The following is an 18,314-nucleotide window of genomic DNA, read 5'->3' as shown; positions in this document are numbered from 1 at the left end:
GTGTTGCAAAACGAGCGCCTGACAAGAAACAGAAGAAAATAGCAAATAGCAGAAGACAAGAGTCAAAAAGACAGGTGTATATTATCTATATATATAGTGTCCCGATCCTGCTGCCCCCGATCCTTGACCGTAGCAAATTGTGTCGCCCGCGAGTGTTAAGTGAAGTTGAACCAATGTGAGCAGTGGCGTCGCCAGACGCGCAGCAGGAGGAGCCCTAGAACCCATTGCAGTTGCACCCCCGCAAACAACAAAATTCTGGGCCATGGGCACCAAGGAGTCCAAGCACTCCAATAGCATCAGCTACGAGGATTCGGTGAAGCGCGGTGAGTGTCCTCCGGTTGGAATTTGGTGTGCCAGTGCCCCCCGTGGGAAGTGGAAAATGGGTCACTGCTAATCAAAAAAAACACAGAGCCCCCGCAAAAGCAACAGCAACAACACAGGCAGGTGCATTCGATTCCATTGTTGTTGCGCCCACGACTTCTGACCAGCGGTTTCACCGCCATCCCCTCACCTGACCACCACCCACTGCTCCCCAGCCTGCATTTCAAATTCCCTTTTTTTTGTTGCAATTAATTTTTGCCATTCCAGTGTTCCCTTGCTTTATTTGTGTTTGTGCGCGTGTGTCTGTGTGTGCATGGGTATTTGCGTCTCCGCCGCCAGTGACGTCACAATAGAAAAGCTCAACGATTGGGGGTGGTTTGTGGGGTGGTGCGAGGTGAGGGCGCTGGGTGGCTGGGAGACAACAAAGCAGCGACGCACAGAAAAACAGTTAGGTAGCCAGTGCAGTGCAGTTCATGCTTAGGGTGACTGGAATGCGCGGATGCGGATTTTGTCGCGGATGCGGTTCATTTCAAGTTCAGCCCGTCATTCCAGTGTTCATTTTGATTTGCGTTTCCTGTGCCAGGGAATTCCATGAAAGTATTTGATAAGAAATTCCTTTCAAGTTCGTTTTTTGAAATCTCATGAAGGAAATTCTATTGTTATTAAGCTTGCCGCTCTAAATTCTGCATGTCATTCCCCTGTTCGTTTCCATTTGCATTTAAGTGCACAGACATTCTGAATAGTATTTTTGAATGAAATCACTTTCAAGTGCATTTCCAGATAGTAATGAAAGCATTTCGGGATTAAAAGGCAGACTATTGGTTAATTACAGTGGTACCTGTCTAATTTTTCCTTAATAATTGATTACTTCACAAATAAGTTTAAATTAAATATATTAAATAGAGTTAACCAAACTTTATTATAACATAGCTTAGTAAGATTCGAAGTCTGTAAATACCACGGTCTATAGTAGTATATTCCAGTATACATTTTAAAAGATTTCTTTTTAAAATAGTTTTTAAAAAATTATAAACCTAAACTTTATTAGAACATTGCGTATTAAGGTTCGAAGTCTTAAGGTTCCACAGTTCATAATAGTAAACCCCAGTATCAACTGTTAATCATCCAAGAAGTTAAGATTATTTTGACCAACTAAAACCCGTTATTTTCCACCCCGTCGTCCCAATCTCCATGACGTTTAGCGCTGGCAGTGCTTTAGACGTACTTTATTTCCCATTCCCTTTGTACTGGCATTCATCTCACTACTGGTGTGGTTGAGGTTGCTGATTTCCAGCCAGCCAGAGTTAAAACGAATGTCGCTGATAAGGCCCTCGGCCGGCCCACCTGACCACCCCCCGGAAACCCACCTTCTCGGCAGTGTGGGGCGTGCGACCAGGTGCGTGTGTTTCTTATTGGCCACACCACACCGACCGGTTCCAATAAAACGAAGCCAACAACGGAGAAATTCAAGAAAAGAGGGGGAATAATAAATAAATGCTGGCATGCAAGTACGGCAGCCAGAAATCTCAGAACCCAGTTGCAGTTGACATTCAATAAAATTCCGTTTCCGTGACGTCGCATAATTCCCCCAGCAATATTGCCCAATTAATTCCGGAATTTATTTTTGCTCTTATCAGTTGGTTCTGTTCTCAACCTGATCGCAGAAATTAAAATGGTTTATTTATTGTCAATTGAATGACACTTCTTGTGGCTTTTTATTTCCTACATTAATAAGTCAACGTTATGAATTGTAAATGTAAACAACGGGCAATTAATGATTTAATAATTAAATTAAATTGTAAAATAATTACCTTCCGACATATTTCAATGGATTTATATTTATTGATTATCGGATTCTTTGAACTCATTGCATTTGAACCGAGTTAAATTAGCAAATATTTTTTAAAAATATGAAATATTTAATAGATGATTTTTACTCTTTCCGGTCGTTTTATGACTTAAATGCGATACGATTTTTATTTAGCACACATGTGCCTATAAATATATGGACGTGCACTTGTGATTCCTGGCAGAGTGATTCACAATTATTCGGAAATCAAAAAATTTTGTTGAAGCAGACTTTAGGATACCCATTCCAACTGCTTTATTGTAAAATTTGTTGCTTACCTTTAGATTAATAACATTTTGTTAGGAGGAACATTGAACTTAGTAATGAATATTATTCATATTTTATTGAGTTGTAAAATATTCTACACGTTACCTACTCTTACGATATACACTTTTACACTACGAGTGAGAGGTATACAATCAATTATAGATAATGGCTAATTAGGTAACAGTGACACTTAATCCCATAAGTGATGGAATAGATAAATAATTTCAGAAATTATGTTTATTGCTGTTATTAACGATTGCAGCAAGTGTGTTTGAATTATTTTTTGGAATGTTATTTTGCTCTATAATCAGTTCATTATTGACGTCACGTGGGTTGGTGTGAAATCGAGCTCGTAAATCGCATTAAATACGGGGGCTCCCAAGCACGTCTGCTATTAATTAGAGGCATTTGGGATAATCCCTACCGCAAGCGTTACTCATCCCTCCGATTTCCATTCCAGTAAGCGATGTGGAGCTTCGGCGCCTCAGAGATGCCTTCAAAAAATCGGCGGGCGTGGGCAGGAACTTCCTCAGCAAGAATGCCTTCCAGCAGGATGTGCTCTGCGAGGGAGTGCCACCGAAGATCACGGACATGCTATATACCGCCTGTGGTGGCACCCAACGCGGCATCTCCTTCAATGACCTGCTCTGCGGCCTGGTCCTCATCACACGGGGCACCCAGGGGGAGAAAACCAAGTGAGTATGCCATCAAGTATCAAGGTATAACTATAACAACATCTTGTGTTCCATCCAGATTCCTGTGGAACCTCTACTGCAACGATGCCGGCACCTTCATCATCAAGTCGGACTATGTGCGCAACGTCAATCTGCCTCCCTTCGAGAGCGTCTCCCTGTTTGCCCAGAGCGAACGCGTCAATTTCGAGCAGTTCCAGGACTGGATCATAAAACATCGCAATGCCACGGTCCTCTCCAAGTGGCTGCTCTCCGACAACTGTGTTAGTCTCACTTCGGAGCTGGAGACGCCCACGTTCTACCAGAGCCTCGCTGGAGTGACGCACCTGGAGGAGAAGGTTAGATTCCATACAGAACACCCATCTATGGCTAATCATATTTTGTAAACACCTGCGTCGCCAATCATTTCCTGGGAAATGTATTTTTCACACCTGTTTTGTAATCACCTGTAATTTGTAATTCACCTGAGCCACATTCCCGTTTATTCTTTCGGTCAGAACACATTAATTCCTCTATAATTTTTTACAGGACATTGGTGATCTGGAGAAGGAGTTTTGGCGCTTGAAGAACACTTCGCAAAACGGCCAAATCGATCTGCAATTCCTGGGCCCCCTGATCAGTCCACCCATACCAAAGAATGCGCTAGCAGGACTCTTCAACGCCTTCGATGAGAACCGCGATGGACACATCGACTTCAAGGAGCTGTGCTGTGGCGTGAGTGCCGCCTGCCGGGGACCGGGTGTGGAAAGAACACGATGTGAGCACTTATTACAATCAATTATTCCACATCTACTTATAAACTCCTACCTTAATGAACACAAAGTTTGCTTCAAAATCTTCGATGTGGATCGAGATGGAGTTCTTAGTCACGAGGAGACGCTTCAGATGATCGATGTTCTGCTGTTGGTGGCCAAGGAGAACCGTGAGGCGCAGCAGTACAAGGATCTGACCAAACAACTGGTGATAAGTGACCTACTGGAGTTTGGACAGCGTAGGAGTCCGGATGGGATGCCCAGCAGACTAACCCGGGACAATGTCTCGCTCACCGCCGAGGACTTTATGCTGTGGAACGTTCAGTGCGACCTGAGGCTCATGCAGCCCCTGTTGGACCTCATCTTTGAGCTCTGCCACATCGTCTTTGGCCTGTGGCCGCAGTGCAAGCATATGGAGAACGATATTGTTCGCGGATGGCTGCGACGCGAGGAACGCAGGCCGTACCGCGTGGGTCAGTTCTGGTACTTAATATCGCGCGACTGGTGGCTCGGTTGGATGCAGTACACCCAGCATACGGCCCACACCTGCGACTATTGCAAGCGCACTGCCAGCCAGCGCACCGCTGTGGATGAGGCGCTTGTCTGCGATGAGAGCTTCAACACCCACAGCCTGGAACAGCACGACAGCTACTCATTGGGCTCTGGCACGGGATCGGCATCCGGTTCGGGGTCGGCGAGCAGTGGTTTCTCAGCTGGACGGCACTGCGGTCCAGTGCGACCTGGACCCATCGACAACAGCAATCTGATCACAGCCAATCCGTTTCGAAATGTACGCACCCTGACTGGCGAGGGCGGTCACCTCAAGCGGGACACGCCCCTGGTGCAGAGCCACGACTTCGAGCTGGTTCCCAAGTCCCTGTGGAAGGCCCTGAATCGGTGGTATGGTGACAATCTGCCACTGCCACGACAGGTAAGAATTAAATCATGATTTCATAAAATCGATAACCATAAATAATTAAACTCTATATTTCCACAGGTCATTCAACCGCCCAACTCGGACGTGGAACTAGAGCTGTACCCGCTAAACCTGCGCATCCTGCTCCACCAGGCGCAGTCATCACAGACAGGGGCTGGCGGTGGGGCTCAACTCGGCAGCTGGGGCTCCACGGTGAGCGGTGGCTATGGGGTCCTGGCCTCCGGAGGCGGTTATGCGGCCATTGCGGCAAGCAGTGTGCTCCAACCGCCCAAACGATACCTCGCCTATACGGCTGCCTTTAGCCGATTGGCCACAGTGCGCCAGGTGTGCGAGTTTCTGTGCGACCAACTACGTCTCAAATCGGAGGACATCCGGTTGTGGCATGTGCCGCAGCTGGACAACGGTGCCATATTGCTGGAAGAGGATGCCATGTGTCTGAAAGAGCTGCTCATCCGGGACAACGACCAGCTGCTGCTGGAAATTCGCAACAAAGATTTGACATGGCCAGAGGAACTCGGCTCGCTGGCCAGCGCTCAGAGTGGCCAAGGGGTGGGAACCCCAGCCGACCGGCGTCGCCTCACCCGCAGCTCAATTATGTCGGTACACGCGCCCGGAGCCACTGGGCTGCATAACCTGGGGAACACCTGCTTCATGAACGCTGCCCTCCAGGTGCTGTTTAATACGCAACCGCTGGCCCAGTATTTTCAGCGGGAGATGCACCGATTCGAGGTGAATGCGGCCAACAAACTGGGCACACGAGGACAGCTGGCCATGCGGTATGCGGAGTTGCTCAAGGAGGTTTGGACGGCCACGACGCGCTCGGTGGCGCCGCTCAAGCTGCGCTTTTGCGTCAACAAGCATGCTCCGCAGTTCGCCGGCGGAGGTCAGCACGATTCACAGGAACTGCTCGAGTGGCTGCTGGACGCACTGCATGAGGATCTCAATCGTGTGATGGAGAAGCCGTACAGTGAGCTGAAGGACTCTAATGGTCGCCCCGACAAGATAGTGGCCGCCGAGGCCTGGTCACAACACCACGCCCGCAATCAGTCCATCATAATCGATCTGTTCTACGGCCAGCTGAAGTCAAAGGTCAGCTGTCTTGGTTGCGGACACGAATCGGTGCGCTTTGATCCCTTTAGCCTGCTCAGCCTGCCGCTTCCGGTGGAGAACTACGTTTACTTGGAGGTCTTGGGTGAGTCTTTGGCTAGACACTTGCCAATTTAAAGATGAAAGTCTATCTTAAGAGTATCCTATTTCAAACTTCTTTCTCTGTTTAATTTGTAGTAATCCTGTTGGATGGCAGCGTGCCTATCAAATATGGTTTTCGCCTAAACTCTGAATGCAAGTACTCGCATCTGAAGCACAAGCTGTCCACCCTGTGCTCCCTGCAGCCAAATCTTATGCTCGTCTGCGAGCTGTGGAACTCACAAATACGCCAAGTGCTGGCCGACGAGGAGAAGCTGCGCACGCAGAGCGCCAAGGAGCTGTATGTCTACCAGCTGCCCGAGCAGAGTGTGAGGACTCGTTCCAACTCAGTGCTCAGCATGCACATTGAGCAGGGTCTCAAGGACATTCAGCGCAGTTCCGGTACTTAGTTACTCAATGAGATCCAAGCTTATACTTTATTTACACACTCAATCTTACCCAGCTCTCATTACGAGCGCCCAGGACTCGCTGTCCTCGCTGAGCACTCTGCAGACCTCCAGCCACCGCGCATCCTCTCGAGTTCTGTGCAATGGCCATGTATCTGGCCTGGAGGTCGAAGTGGAGGCGGAGGTGGAGGTCGAGTCGGATGCTTCTCACTACAACAACAGAAGCAGCAATAACTACAATCCCATCGTTAGCACGTTCAGTGGAAACGGTAGCGGGGACAACCAAGTGCACGAACTGCTGCCAGATGAGGCCGGAAAGGTAAGCCGGTGCTTTGGAAAGCGAGAGTGCATGCCACACAGCCTATTTTGCTTCAAGGTATGGCTTCTAAACTATATTAACATACACGTATTTAATATCATAGATTTACGCCCCAAGTTTTCTTTGGGGCCAATCGAATTCTAAAATTCAGAGCTTCAGAACTCCAGAACTTCCCTTGCCTAGGATTGCGGCCGGTTCGTCTTCGATTTCGAAATGCGAAATTAGAATCCGCCAAAGATTCCGCCTCCGTCTGCTTTTCGAGTGTCACTTTACAAGCGTTTAATCTAAATATATATTAAATACCACTATGTTAAATGAACAGTTGCCGTCTGCTGCGTGGTTTGTGGGCTTCCCTCTTAACTTCTCAAAACTACTAGCAAAACTCTGTACATTCTCCTTACTTTCGTATTATTCGCACACTGTTACCAAGTTGATATCAATTATTTGTAATCTATATATCCTTCTACTAATCACCTAATTTGTTGCTGGCCTTATTCTATAATTCTATAACTAATGTACAATTTTTGCTTAAATCAAAAACTCAAACATTTCGAATCACCTCTTTGCTATCCTTGAATATCTTTGTTGTTGTTGGCTATCAAGTTGGAAGTTTGCGAATTATAATTTACCTTGTAGTTTTTAGACATTCTTATAGCTTTGCAATGCGACCTTCCATTAACGGCGATTCATGTTATCCGTTTATTGTGTTTTGTTTTTAGAAAATTCGGTGGACTAGTTAGATTGTCTTAGTTTAGACGATAGACTTGTTTTTGATATACGTATTTTTAGATCAAATGTTATAGGTTGTAACTTTAGAACACAATTTGTTACTTGATTTTTGAATCTGTTTGTAAATCTGTAGGTTAAAATCGAATCATCATTAGTTAAGTCCCTATTTTAGGTTCTTAAAGTACAACAAATTATATTTTTAATCGAATTCCAAAGCAGAACTAACAATAATTAAGCAAAACTACAACCTTTGAAATCTGTTTATAAACTATCATAACTACAGTTTCACTTTCCACCGAACCCACGGAATAACCAAAATAAAAAAAAAGTTGATTAAAACACCTGCCATAACAATTTGTAAATTTATACGTAGAGTTTGAATTTTAGCCGTTTACCCTTTAGACATTTTGTACATTTACGAGTAGATTGATCCTTGGTTTGAGTTCAGTTCCCCCAAGCTTTAATACACAACAACACCCAACACGCCCCTGAAAACACTAACCAAGCCAGCCCAGCACAACCAAGTCTAATTCCAAGTCCAACTCTCGGTGCAGGAGTCACTCATCCTGAGCTCCAGCCCGGAGAACACCTTCATGCACGGCACTGCCGCCCAGCAGAAGCGTGTGTCCTCCGCCAAGTTGCTTCACACGGAGAGCAACACCAGCTCCATGTCGTACACCAATCACTCAGGCGAGAACTCCATGGAGAGCTCGCTGACGGAGCCCATTCCCATGGCGGAGCTGGCGCCGGTGAGTAGCCGCCATGGCAGCAACAGCGATGACTGCTCCTTCCGGATGTCGCCCAACGATTCCAGTGGCCTGAGTACGGGGAACACGCTGGGCGCCAGCCTGGATGTGGACGAACAGGCGGAGGAGGGAAACGAGGAGGAGGAACCGGACCAACCGGATCAGATCACCACCTCGCAGCCGGAGACCAGTAGTGGCGTCTATTCACGTCGCTCCTCACAACCGCCGCACAAGGCTGGCAAATATCTGGTGGCGGTGCATCGAAAAATCACCCGACACGACAGCTACTTTCTTTCCTACCACAAGACGCGACCAAGTCTGTTTGGGGTTCCACTGCTCATCCCTAATAGTGAGGGCGGAACCCACAAGGATCTTTACTGCGCCGTGTGGCTGCAGGTCAGCAGACTCCTCAGCCCTCTGCCGGCCACCACGGAGCAGGCCAATCATGCCGCCGATTGGTAAGTATATACAGCTTAAGCTATTTAATGGTTCTATTAAATATATGATCTAACTTTTCCGCAGTGATGACAGCCTGGGCTACGATTTCCCCTTCACGTTGCGCGCCGTCAAGGCGGATGGACTCACCTGCGCCATCTGTCCCTGGTCGAGCTTTTGTCGCGGTTGCGAGATCCGCTGCAACAATGACTATGTACTCCAGGGAGCCCTGCCGCCCATCAATGCAGTGGCCAGTAAGTAGAGCTAAAGGATTTCTAAGAATTACCCATAAATTATATTATATTATATTTCCTTGTAGGCAACACATCCACGCCAAAAATGAACGCTAAATTCCCATCGCTACCAAATCTGGAGGCCAAACGGACGCCGGAATATACCGCCTCGTTGTCGTACACACCGACAACCAAATATTTTGAAGACTTTACCATTGCCATCGACTGGGATCCGACTGCCCTGCATTTGCGCTACCAAAGCACCCTGGAGCGTGTATGTAGAAGCTCTTCAAATGTAATTTCGTTTTGATAACATTTATCCCCATTTAGCTTTGGGTGGATCACGAGACCATTGCCATAAGTCGGCGGGAGCAAGTGGAGCCCGTGGACCTGAATCATTGCCTGCGCGCCTTCACCTCCGAAGAGAAGCTGGAGCAGTGGTATCACTGCAGCCACTGCAAGGGCAAGAAACCCGCCACCAAGAAGCTGCAGATCTGGAAGCTGCCTCCGATATTGGTGAGCTGTTACTCTGGATTGTTTCCCAAGACCCCATGTCAATGATAATCACTTTATTGTAGATTGTCCACTTGAAGCGGTTCAACTGCGTCAATGGCAAGTGGGTTAAGTCACAGAAAGTGGTGCACTTCCCCTTTGATGACTTCGATCCCACCCCGTATCTGGCCTCAGTGCCCCAGGAGACGATACTGCGGCACAAGGAGCTGCTGGAACTGAAGAAAGATGCTGATATGCCACTGGCAACCAACGAAGTTGTTAGCGAGCTGGACGAGATTGATGCCCCCATCAAGCAGGATAAGGAGGATCTTCCAACAATAGCTGCAGCAGCCACACCAGCGCCCACCGGGAATATCCTTCGCCAGAGCAAGACCATCAATGCTGCCCGACGACAACGCCTCATCTCGACGAGTCTCACCAAAACGCCCATTGTGGATGGCGAGTTCGAGGATTATCACCAGCACCGACTCAAACCGGAGGTTGATGAGTTTGATCCCAAGTACCGACTCTATGCCGTTGTGGTGGGTGTAGCCTATAGCTCTCATTTTACCGGGTGTATAACAACCTTCTTTTCCTGTAGTCTCACTCGGGCATGCTGAATGGGGGTCACTACATTTCCTATGCATCGAATGCAACTGGTTCCTGGTACTGCTACAACGACAGCTCCTGCCGCGAAATATCCCAGAAGCCGGTCATCGATCCGAGTGCCGCATATCTGCTGTTCTACGAACGGAAGGGTCTGGACTACGAACCGTATCTCCCGAACATCGAGGGACGGGCCCTGCCCAATGCCTCCAACGTGCCCCTCGAGGTGGACGAGACCGAGGGAGAGCTGAAGAAGCTGTGCTCAATTTCCTAACTGATGTCCGTGGGCATCATGGCTATGAAGATTATATTCCCCATTCTTCCCCGTTCTGTTCTAGCGAGTTTGTGTTTTGTTTCGCAACGCGTATGTTTTGTTATTTACTATTCTAAGCTCATTTTGATTTTCTGCAATAGTTGCTTAGCCCCTAATTAGTTGTAAGCCTACCTTCCCTTTTCTTTGCCGAGCTTGGTTTAATGCCTGTAATATACAATATTCAAGTTTAGCTTGTAAATAATACGTTAAATTGGTTGGCCAACGTGGAGTTTTGTTTGTTACGTCGAACAAATCCATTCTCAATATTTTCCTGTTGTTTTTTCTTGTTTTTGTTGTATATAATTTTAAAATTGTAATTGTATTAGGCCTACAGAGCCAGCTTATTATTATTTATGCCAGACCATGTCGGGAAATTCCATTTAATGTGTAACTATTACTGTGTAAATAACAAGCGAAAGTGAAACCCGAACGGCTAAACGTTGTAGACAGTTTGATATTAATCATTATTGAAGAGCAATATCAAGATGTTACGAATTTCATCCCAAGAACTCTCAGACTATTGTTGCTCTACTCATACGTATTTACATGTATTGATTGGCTTTGTGTGACGCACCGAGCGTATTCGGTTCGAAATTAGTATTGCGCTTATCAGATATGACTTCAATATGTCTAATGATTATGTATTTGATATTTACAAATTATATATATATACACCCACAGATATATATACATACAGAACTTAACTAATTTATATTAATATACATGAACATGATGATATATTCGAAACGAAAAGCTATGAATAAAACTTTTATCGCTTGAACCAAATTGCATTTTCAATGAAGCCTAGTTTTTGGCACTAGTTAATTTTTGAATATTCAAGTTCACTTCCATCCCAAATAAATAATACTACCAACACTCCTTTGCAATGGAATTCAATACATTTATATTTTGTATCTAGATTATGTAATCACATAGTGAAGAAGTAAAATAAGGACTATTATACTTGTCGTAGGTGAATGGTCACGAGTCGTGTTCTGCTGAGATCCGCCCCAGGAGCAGAATCCGAAGCCTGGTAACACCGAACCCGCCATTCGCCGAGTGTCAAACGTTTTGAATTAATTATTTGTGTGAACGCGACATGGATCGATTTTGTTTTTTTTGTGTTATCGGGATTTCATTGCAAATGATTATGATAAATATAAGTTGTGGGGTGTGCGGGTGTGTTTTTGTGTAGAAATTTAAATTCTTAGCTTGAGTAAAGTATATTTGCATGGAATACGAATGCTCTTAACATAGATATTGAGGAGATGCCTAGACGCCGGAATTATTCGAGAGCTGGCCGGGCACCGAGAACTGTGGCCGGAAGTTGGCAAAGTTGCCCGCCGGTCCGCTGGTGAATGCTGGCAATGTTGTGCCCTGGAATCCAGCCGGGAATTGTGCCATTAATTGAGCTGTAAGAGAAACAAAAATCAGTTAGTTTATACTTTTTTAGGGTAAACTCCTTGAGAAAACTCACCGGCATTAGAGGCATTTCCAGCGGTAGCCGCCAGGCGGGAGAGAATCGATCGCTCGGACATCTGGAGCCGCTGGGCCACCGGTGGGATGCGGGCCAGGGTGGCTGGCAGCCGGGACACATCGCTCTTCATGTCCGAAAGCAGCTCTTCGAGCTGATTGAGCACCTTGTGCAGCACCGCGTTGGCGGGCTTGTTGCCAGCCAGCGACTCCTTGCTGAGATGCTGATGGGATTCGGCCAGGCACTCGACCTCGGCGAAACGAGCGTTCAACGACATGGCCGGGTGGCTGGGGTCCTGGGCGAGATTGAGGTAGGCCGCCCGCCGCAGCTGCTCCTCGATAACCAGCGCCTGTTCCAGCAGCTTGAAGCGCCGAGCCAGGAACTTGTTCTTGATCTCCAGGAAGTTGCCCTTGCCAACGTCCATCTTGAAGGGTTCGTTGATAATCGCGAAGCGAATGTCGTTCTGAATGTCCTGCCAGCGTCCATAGCCGTGGGTCACGATGCCGGCCAGCAGCCAGTAGTCGTGGCGACGGTGCCAGATCTCGTACTCCCTGCCAGGCACCGCAGCCTTCTCCTCGTTGAGCCACAAGGTGTGCAGTTCGGTAAAACCGCCATCGGCGATATTAAACATGAATTTACGCTTCAGCACCTCCAAGCTGTCCTCCACTCCCTTGCCCGTGGCTCCAGTGGCAGCGGCAGCAGCAGCGGCGGCGGCAGCGGCCGCCTTGTGATCCTTGGGTGAACTGGCACTCGGCTTCTCCAGCTCACCGTCCTCCTTGACAATCATAACGTCGTCATCGTCGTCGTCAATAACTGTCGTCGGTATTGGCTTCTTGTCCTCGGCCTTCTCCTTTTCCTTCTCTTCGGTCTTGGGCTCTTCCTTAAGCTCCGGATCCTTGGCCTCCTCCTTGGGCTCTGTCTTGGCCACCTCGGTTTTCACGTCCGCCTCGCTGGGCTTTGTGTCGCCGGAGGTTTCCTCTGACGTATTCTCCTGCTTGACATCCCCGGGCTTTTTGTCCTCCTCAGCCTCTTGTTCCTGCTTCACCTCGCTCTTCTCAGACGAGGCCTTATCCTTCTCCTTTTCGGACTCTTTGTCCTTGTCTTCGCCCTTCTCGGATGCTGGTGCCGGACTTGGCGCAGCACTGGTGGCTGGAGTGGCGCTGTTGCTGGTAGTAGCGCTCTTGTCCACATTGCCACCAGCCGGAGGAGCTTCTAGAGCGGCCACATCCTGTTTCAGGGCTGATCGTACCGGTTCGCAAGGCTTAAGGATCAGCTCGGGCATGCTGTAGTATCCGTTAATATGCTCGAATTCCTGCACCTTCTTGCGAATAAGCGACATCACTCCAATTCGGGTGAGCACATGCTGACGGGAAAGGCCCTCGCGCGGCACACCATCGGCAAAGGTCTCGGCATTGTCCGCTCCCGGCTCACAGAGGTGCCGCATGAACAGCGAGACATAGGCCTTGAAGTTGCGCTCGGATTTACCACGCAAGTCCCGCACCAACCACTGCGAGTTGAAAGCATCCTGCGGCGGCATTCCGTAACGCATGATGGCATTGAGGAAACTCTTGCGTTGACGGGCATTGAAACCGAGCACCTCGATGTTTCCACCGACGCGCGCCAAAAGCGGAGGCAATGGACGATCGTCGCGACGCTCCAATCGCCGCTTGGCCTTCCGCTCGCCTCCATTCTGGTCATCGAAGTCATCGTCGCCGCCATCCTCATCGGATCCAGCTGAATACTCAGAGTTATACTCGCTGCCGTTGTCCTGCCAGTTGGAATCATCTCGCGTGGTATCCGCAGCCACAACTCCGCCGTCCGTGTAGTTGACCTGCTTGCGTACTCGCTTGCCCTTGCCCAGGCTGCGACCCACATCCTCCTGATGCTGTTCGTAGTGATGGCGCAGGAGCTTCACCCAGTACGCCGGATCAGAGTTCTCCGCGTCCTGCTTGATGATCTCCGTCTCTTCCTCCTCCTCCTCTTCCTTGGTGGCGTATGAAGCCACCTTGAACGAGGACAGATACTCGTTGGCCCAGGACTCCTTCTCCTCAATGCCGCGATTGGTTCGGTCCAGCAGCTCGGCCACCGCCTTGTCATCGTAGTGGATAGCCTCCTCCTTGTCGTCCTCCTTAAACAGATCCTCGGTACCAAAGCGAAGGATATCGTCCAGTTCTTGCTTGGTGAAGTTCGCACCCTTGCCGCCCATTCCCGGCCGCACCACAAGATGAGTCAACATCATCTTACGCTTGGCCACCTGGGTAACACGCTCCTCCACGGAATTGCGGGTCACAAAACGATAGATCATCACCTTATTGGCCTGCCCGATACGATGGGCTCGAGAGAAGGCCTGAATATCGTTGTGCGGATTCCAATCGGAGTCGTAAATGATGACAGTGTCAGCCGTGGCCAAGTTAATACCCAATCCTCCGGCTCGAGTACTGAGCAGGAAGACAAACTGCTGCGCTCCTGGCGCGTTGAATCGATCGATGGCTTCCTGACGAAGCGTGCCCGTGATTCCTCCGTCAATCCTCTCGTACTTATACTGCTCGCCCTCGAGGAAGTCCTCGAGAATGTCCAACATCTTGGTCATCTGCGAGAAGATCAACACACGATGGTTTTGCGACTTCAGCTGCTTCAGCATCTTGGAGAGCAGGACCAGCTTGCCAGCGGCCTTGGTCAGCGAATTGATCTCATAGAGACCACCGGCAGAGGTGGTTGCCTCCTCGGCGGCCGATGGGAAGAGATACGGATGGTTGCAGCACTTCTTCAGGTCCATCATAATGTTGATCAGAGAACATGACCCACCGCCGCTCTTCGAATTCAAAGCCTCGTAGTTCTTGGTCAAGATAAACTTGTAGAACTTCTTCTGCATGGCCGACAGCTCGACGCGCACAATAAACTCCGACTTGGAGGGCATGTTCTTCAGCACGTCGGTCTTCAAACGACGCAGCATGTGCGGTCCAAGCATCTCGTGCAGGCGCTTAACCTGCTCCTCCTTCGAAACATCAGCGAACTCGCCCTGGAAGGCCTGCAGATCGTTGAACTTGTCGCGGCTCAAGAAGTTGAGCAGATGGAACAGCTCCTCAAGGTTGTTCTGCAGCGGTGTGCCGGTGAGCAGAAGCTTGTAGGCGATGGCGTAGCTGTTCAGTATCCGGAAGAACTTGCTCTGGTTGCTCTTCAATCGATGAGCCTCGTCCACCACTAGCACAGCCCAATCGATGCTGCCCAGACAGGCGGCGTCCATGGAGATCAGCTCGTAGCTAGTCAGCAGTACGTTGAACTTGTACTGAGTGGTCCGCAAGCGCGATACCTTGCTACCGCGGATGGCGCCCTCCTCAAAACTCAACTCGTTCTCACGGATGACGGCTCGCGAGTCCTTGTCACCGATATAGGTGATGCAATAAAAGTCCGGAGCCCACAGCTCAAACTCACGCTCCCAATTGACGAGCGTGGAAAGGGGCACGGCCACGAGGAAGGGTCCCCGGCAATGGCCCTCCTTGTACAGGGAATACAAGAATGTCACCGTCTGAATGGTTTTACCCAGACCCATCTCGTCGGCCAGAATGGTATCGATGCCCTGGCCCCAGCTGTAGCGCAACCAGTTGATTCCCTCGATCTGGTAGGGATGCAACTGCATGCCAGTGCCCTCCAAGAACGCGGGCTGATCCTCGTACTTCTTCTTCAGATCAGTGGTGGGCTTATCCGGCGGCGGTGTGTAGTGCTTCACCGGGCGATCCTCGTCGTCCTCCACCTTGAGCTTGGACTTGCGACCCTTCTTGCTCTTCTTGCTGCGCGACGTCGTGGTCTCCGAAGTGCAAACAGCACGCAGATCCTGATAGTAGTCAATGGCTTGCCTTAGGCCCTGGATGTCATCGCCCTCTTCCTCCCACGTGGACTTGTCGTAGGGCAACTCACGCCACTTGACCAGATACATGGTGCTGCCATCCCGAGCCGTACGATGGTTGATTACACGCTGGACAATGAGCCACTCCGGTTTGACGCCATTCTTGTAGAACTTCTCCTCCAGCAGCTCGGTGTCATCGTCGGCCTTCATGCCAACCTTGTCCTTGTGCCGCTGAATGCGCTTGAAACGGGTGTCCGCCTCATCCAGCGACTCCTCGAACTTGGGTGGCTCCTCCATGTCGTACTTGCGCTGGAACGAACGAATCATCAGCGGATGATGGACGTCCAGTTGCACCTCCGGCACCCATTCACAGTGCCAGTAAGACATGTTGTGCCACTTGATGAAGTACTCGCGCACCCGCGAGTTACTGCTCTTCGATCCCTTCGATGTGGAGGGTCCATCGTCACTGGGACGCACTGCCCATCGCCAGGTGATGATCTTCTCAGCCTTGCCGGTGAGCGGTGGGCAGCTGCAGCGTGGACAGCGCCAGTCGCCATCAGGGATGGTGTCCAACGGAGGATTCAAGCAGAACGTGTGGTAGGCCGAGGGGCAGGAGTCACAGCACAGCAACTCGCCGCCATCCTTGCACACCCGACAGAATTCCTGGTGCTCATCGTCGTCCTCTTCCTCGGCGGCACCGCCATCCGCCTCGCAGTGCGGACAAGACCACTTGCCCTCTGGCGGTTCATCCAATTCAGGCTCCAAGCACACCAAATGGTATGCTCGCGGGCAGGTGTCGCACAGGATGATCTCGCCTCCTTGCTGGCACACCTCACAATAGTCCTGGTGCTCGTGCTCGCCATCCTCGCCCTCCGGGAAGTTCTTGGTCTTCTTGAGTTTGTTCTTCTTCTTGAACTTATTGCCAATCTTGGTCTTGGCCTTCTTGCGCACCACCGGAGCACCGGATGCATCTTCCTGGGCTGCGGGTGCCGAGTTGTCTGCCTTGGCGGAGGCAGGAGCCTCCTTCTCGTCGGCACTGTCATCCGACTTCTGGAGCATGCGCTCAAACTCCAGATCCGAATCGCGTTCAGATGCACCACTGGCCTCTTGCTCCTCGTCCGAACTGTCACGCTTACGCTTGCCCAGCAGCTTGATCTTCAGGGTGGGCACCTTGCCGGAGGGACGACGTCCCTTCTTGCCACGCCCACTGCGCTTGCGACGCGGCTTCTTTTCCTCCTCCTCCTCCTCTTCCTCCTCCTCGACCACCTCCTCGTAAATGTCGTCGGGTTTCTCGTTGCGCGAAGAACGTGAGGATCGCGGTTCCTCCGGTTCGTCGCCGGCAACACTGCGTGCCTGTCCCGCGGATGTGCCGGAACCGGCGGCTCCTCCCTCCTGCTGAATGTGCGGATTGCTCTCGCAGAATTCACGCCACTTGGCCGCCACCAGCATCATCAGCTTGGGCGCCGCAATCTTGGGGTTCTCCTTCTGCAGAATGGGACGCACGTGCTGCATGAAGGCCTTGTAGGTGATGAGGCTCTGCAGCTCCTCCTCGCTGTACTCGATCTCCACATCGCATACGCTGAATGCCGAGCACACGTCCTCCACGGAGGGCATTCCTAAAATGGATGAAAAATTAGTGATTTTTAAAAACAGTTTAGGATAAGATTAAAATCTGAAAAGGTTGTTTTTTATTTTAATAATATTTTCATGTATCCACTGCACTATTAATAAGCAAACTAATTTTATGATTTTAGGAAATTAAAATCCAGCTTTCGAAGAAATCTTTTTAATATAAGTTATTATTCTCGGGAATTATGAGATAAAGAAAATTCCATGACTAAAAAAGATTACTTCACTGTCCTTTAACGTTCGTGTAATGATATGGGATACGATTGTATAGAAAACATATATCCCATTCCTCACTTATCAATCCCATATTTACATTTTAGACAATATTATCGAAAAATAATGATTTTAAAAACAATTTTATGCGATTTTTAAAGAATTCTGTTAATAAATGAGTCCAAGTATTCCGAAAAAAAAATTAAGTATTCTTAAAAAATAATTACTTTAATGTTTTGTTAAGACCTTAATAAAAGAAAGTAAGGGAATGGGTTGGCACTGAAAATATCTAATGTATATAGTCCTATCATAGAACTCCTATGGTTCTGGACAAAGTTGTCCACTTCTTCTCACCTGATGATGCAGACTCCTTCTCCTTGGCGGCCTGCTTCTCCTCCTTGCGCTTCCGGCCGCGCTTCGAGGTGCTGGGGTACTCCACCTCCTCGTCGTGCTGGACAAAGTCGCTGTCCTCCTCGCTCTCGTTCTTCTTGCGCTTCTTCTTCTTGCGCCCCTTCTCCTCGCCCTTTCTGGTCTTCCGCTTCTTGCCCTTCTTCTTCTTGCGATTATCCTCCGGATCGTAGTCGTCATCCTCGTCATTCTAATGGAATATAGGGGTTTTCGGTGATTAACCATCTATATAACAATAAATATAAAAATTATAACTTACATTGGGCTTCAGAGGCGCATCGGAATCGTTGGACAGCTCTGCCGCAGGTGCATTGTCCTCCTGGGCCTCTTCTTCTTCTAAAGGGTATCAGAAAAATTAGTTTTATCCAATATACCATAAATATAGATCGCTTTAGTGGGCGACCTGGATTTACCGTGAGTCATGTTCAAAGAGCTTCGCAATCGATCGATGGTACAAAAAAAA

General features: G+C 49.1%; 2 protein-coding genes across 3 annotated transcripts in view; one reads left to right on the top strand and one right to left on the bottom strand.

Annotated features, from left to right (window-relative positions):
• The first annotated feature begins 9 nt into the window (after positions 1-9).
• LOC119554609 (ubiquitin carboxyl-terminal hydrolase 32) lies at positions 10-10,482 on the top strand. 2 transcript variants are annotated; one of them, XM_037865601.1, is made up of 14 exons: positions 10-323; positions 2,898-3,132; positions 3,191-3,467; positions 3,658-3,886; positions 3,953-4,812; positions 4,879-6,010; positions 6,103-6,405; positions 6,467-6,729; positions 8,013-8,662; positions 8,727-8,893; positions 8,959-9,146; positions 9,203-9,388; positions 9,451-9,906; positions 9,966-10,482. In XM_037865601.1, the coding sequence occupies exons 1-14, from the start codon at positions 263-265 to the stop codon at positions 10,242-10,244; spliced, it is 5,286 nt and encodes a 1,761-aa protein (XP_037721529.1). In that variant the 5' UTR covers positions 10-262; the 3' UTR covers positions 10,245-10,482. The 2 variants fall into 2 exon arrangements, with proteins under 2 accessions (XP_037721529.1, XP_037721528.1); XM_037865600.1 differs by having other exon boundaries at positions 6,467-6,786.
• A 681-nt stretch (positions 10,483-11,163) lies between these two features.
• Positions 11,164-18,314, bottom strand: part of LOC119554607 (chromodomain-helicase-DNA-binding protein Mi-2 homolog) — a 30,083-nt gene continuing 22,932 nt past the window's right edge. The window contains exons 2-5 of the mRNA XM_037865599.1: positions 18,111-18,187; positions 17,798-18,041; positions 11,761-17,217; positions 11,164-11,695 (exon numbers count right to left, since the gene is read on the bottom strand). Coding sequence (XP_037721527.1) covers positions 11,556-11,695; positions 11,761-17,217; positions 17,798-18,041; positions 18,111-18,187 — 5,918 coding nt within the window. The 3' untranslated portion in view covers positions 11,164-11,555. The remainder of the gene's footprint in view (positions 11,696-11,760; positions 17,218-17,797; positions 18,042-18,110; positions 18,188-18,314) is intronic.

This window comes from Drosophila subpulchrella, chromosome 3L, assembly GCF_014743375.2.
Source record: "Drosophila subpulchrella strain 33 F10 #4 breed RU33 chromosome 3L, RU_Dsub_v1.1 Primary Assembly, whole genome shotgun sequence".
NCBI lineage: Eukaryota > Metazoa > Arthropoda > Insecta > Diptera > Drosophilidae > Drosophila > Drosophila subpulchrella.
The sequence above is the reverse complement of the archived record's forward strand: the minus strand, read 5'-3'. Positions and strand labels throughout refer to the sequence as shown.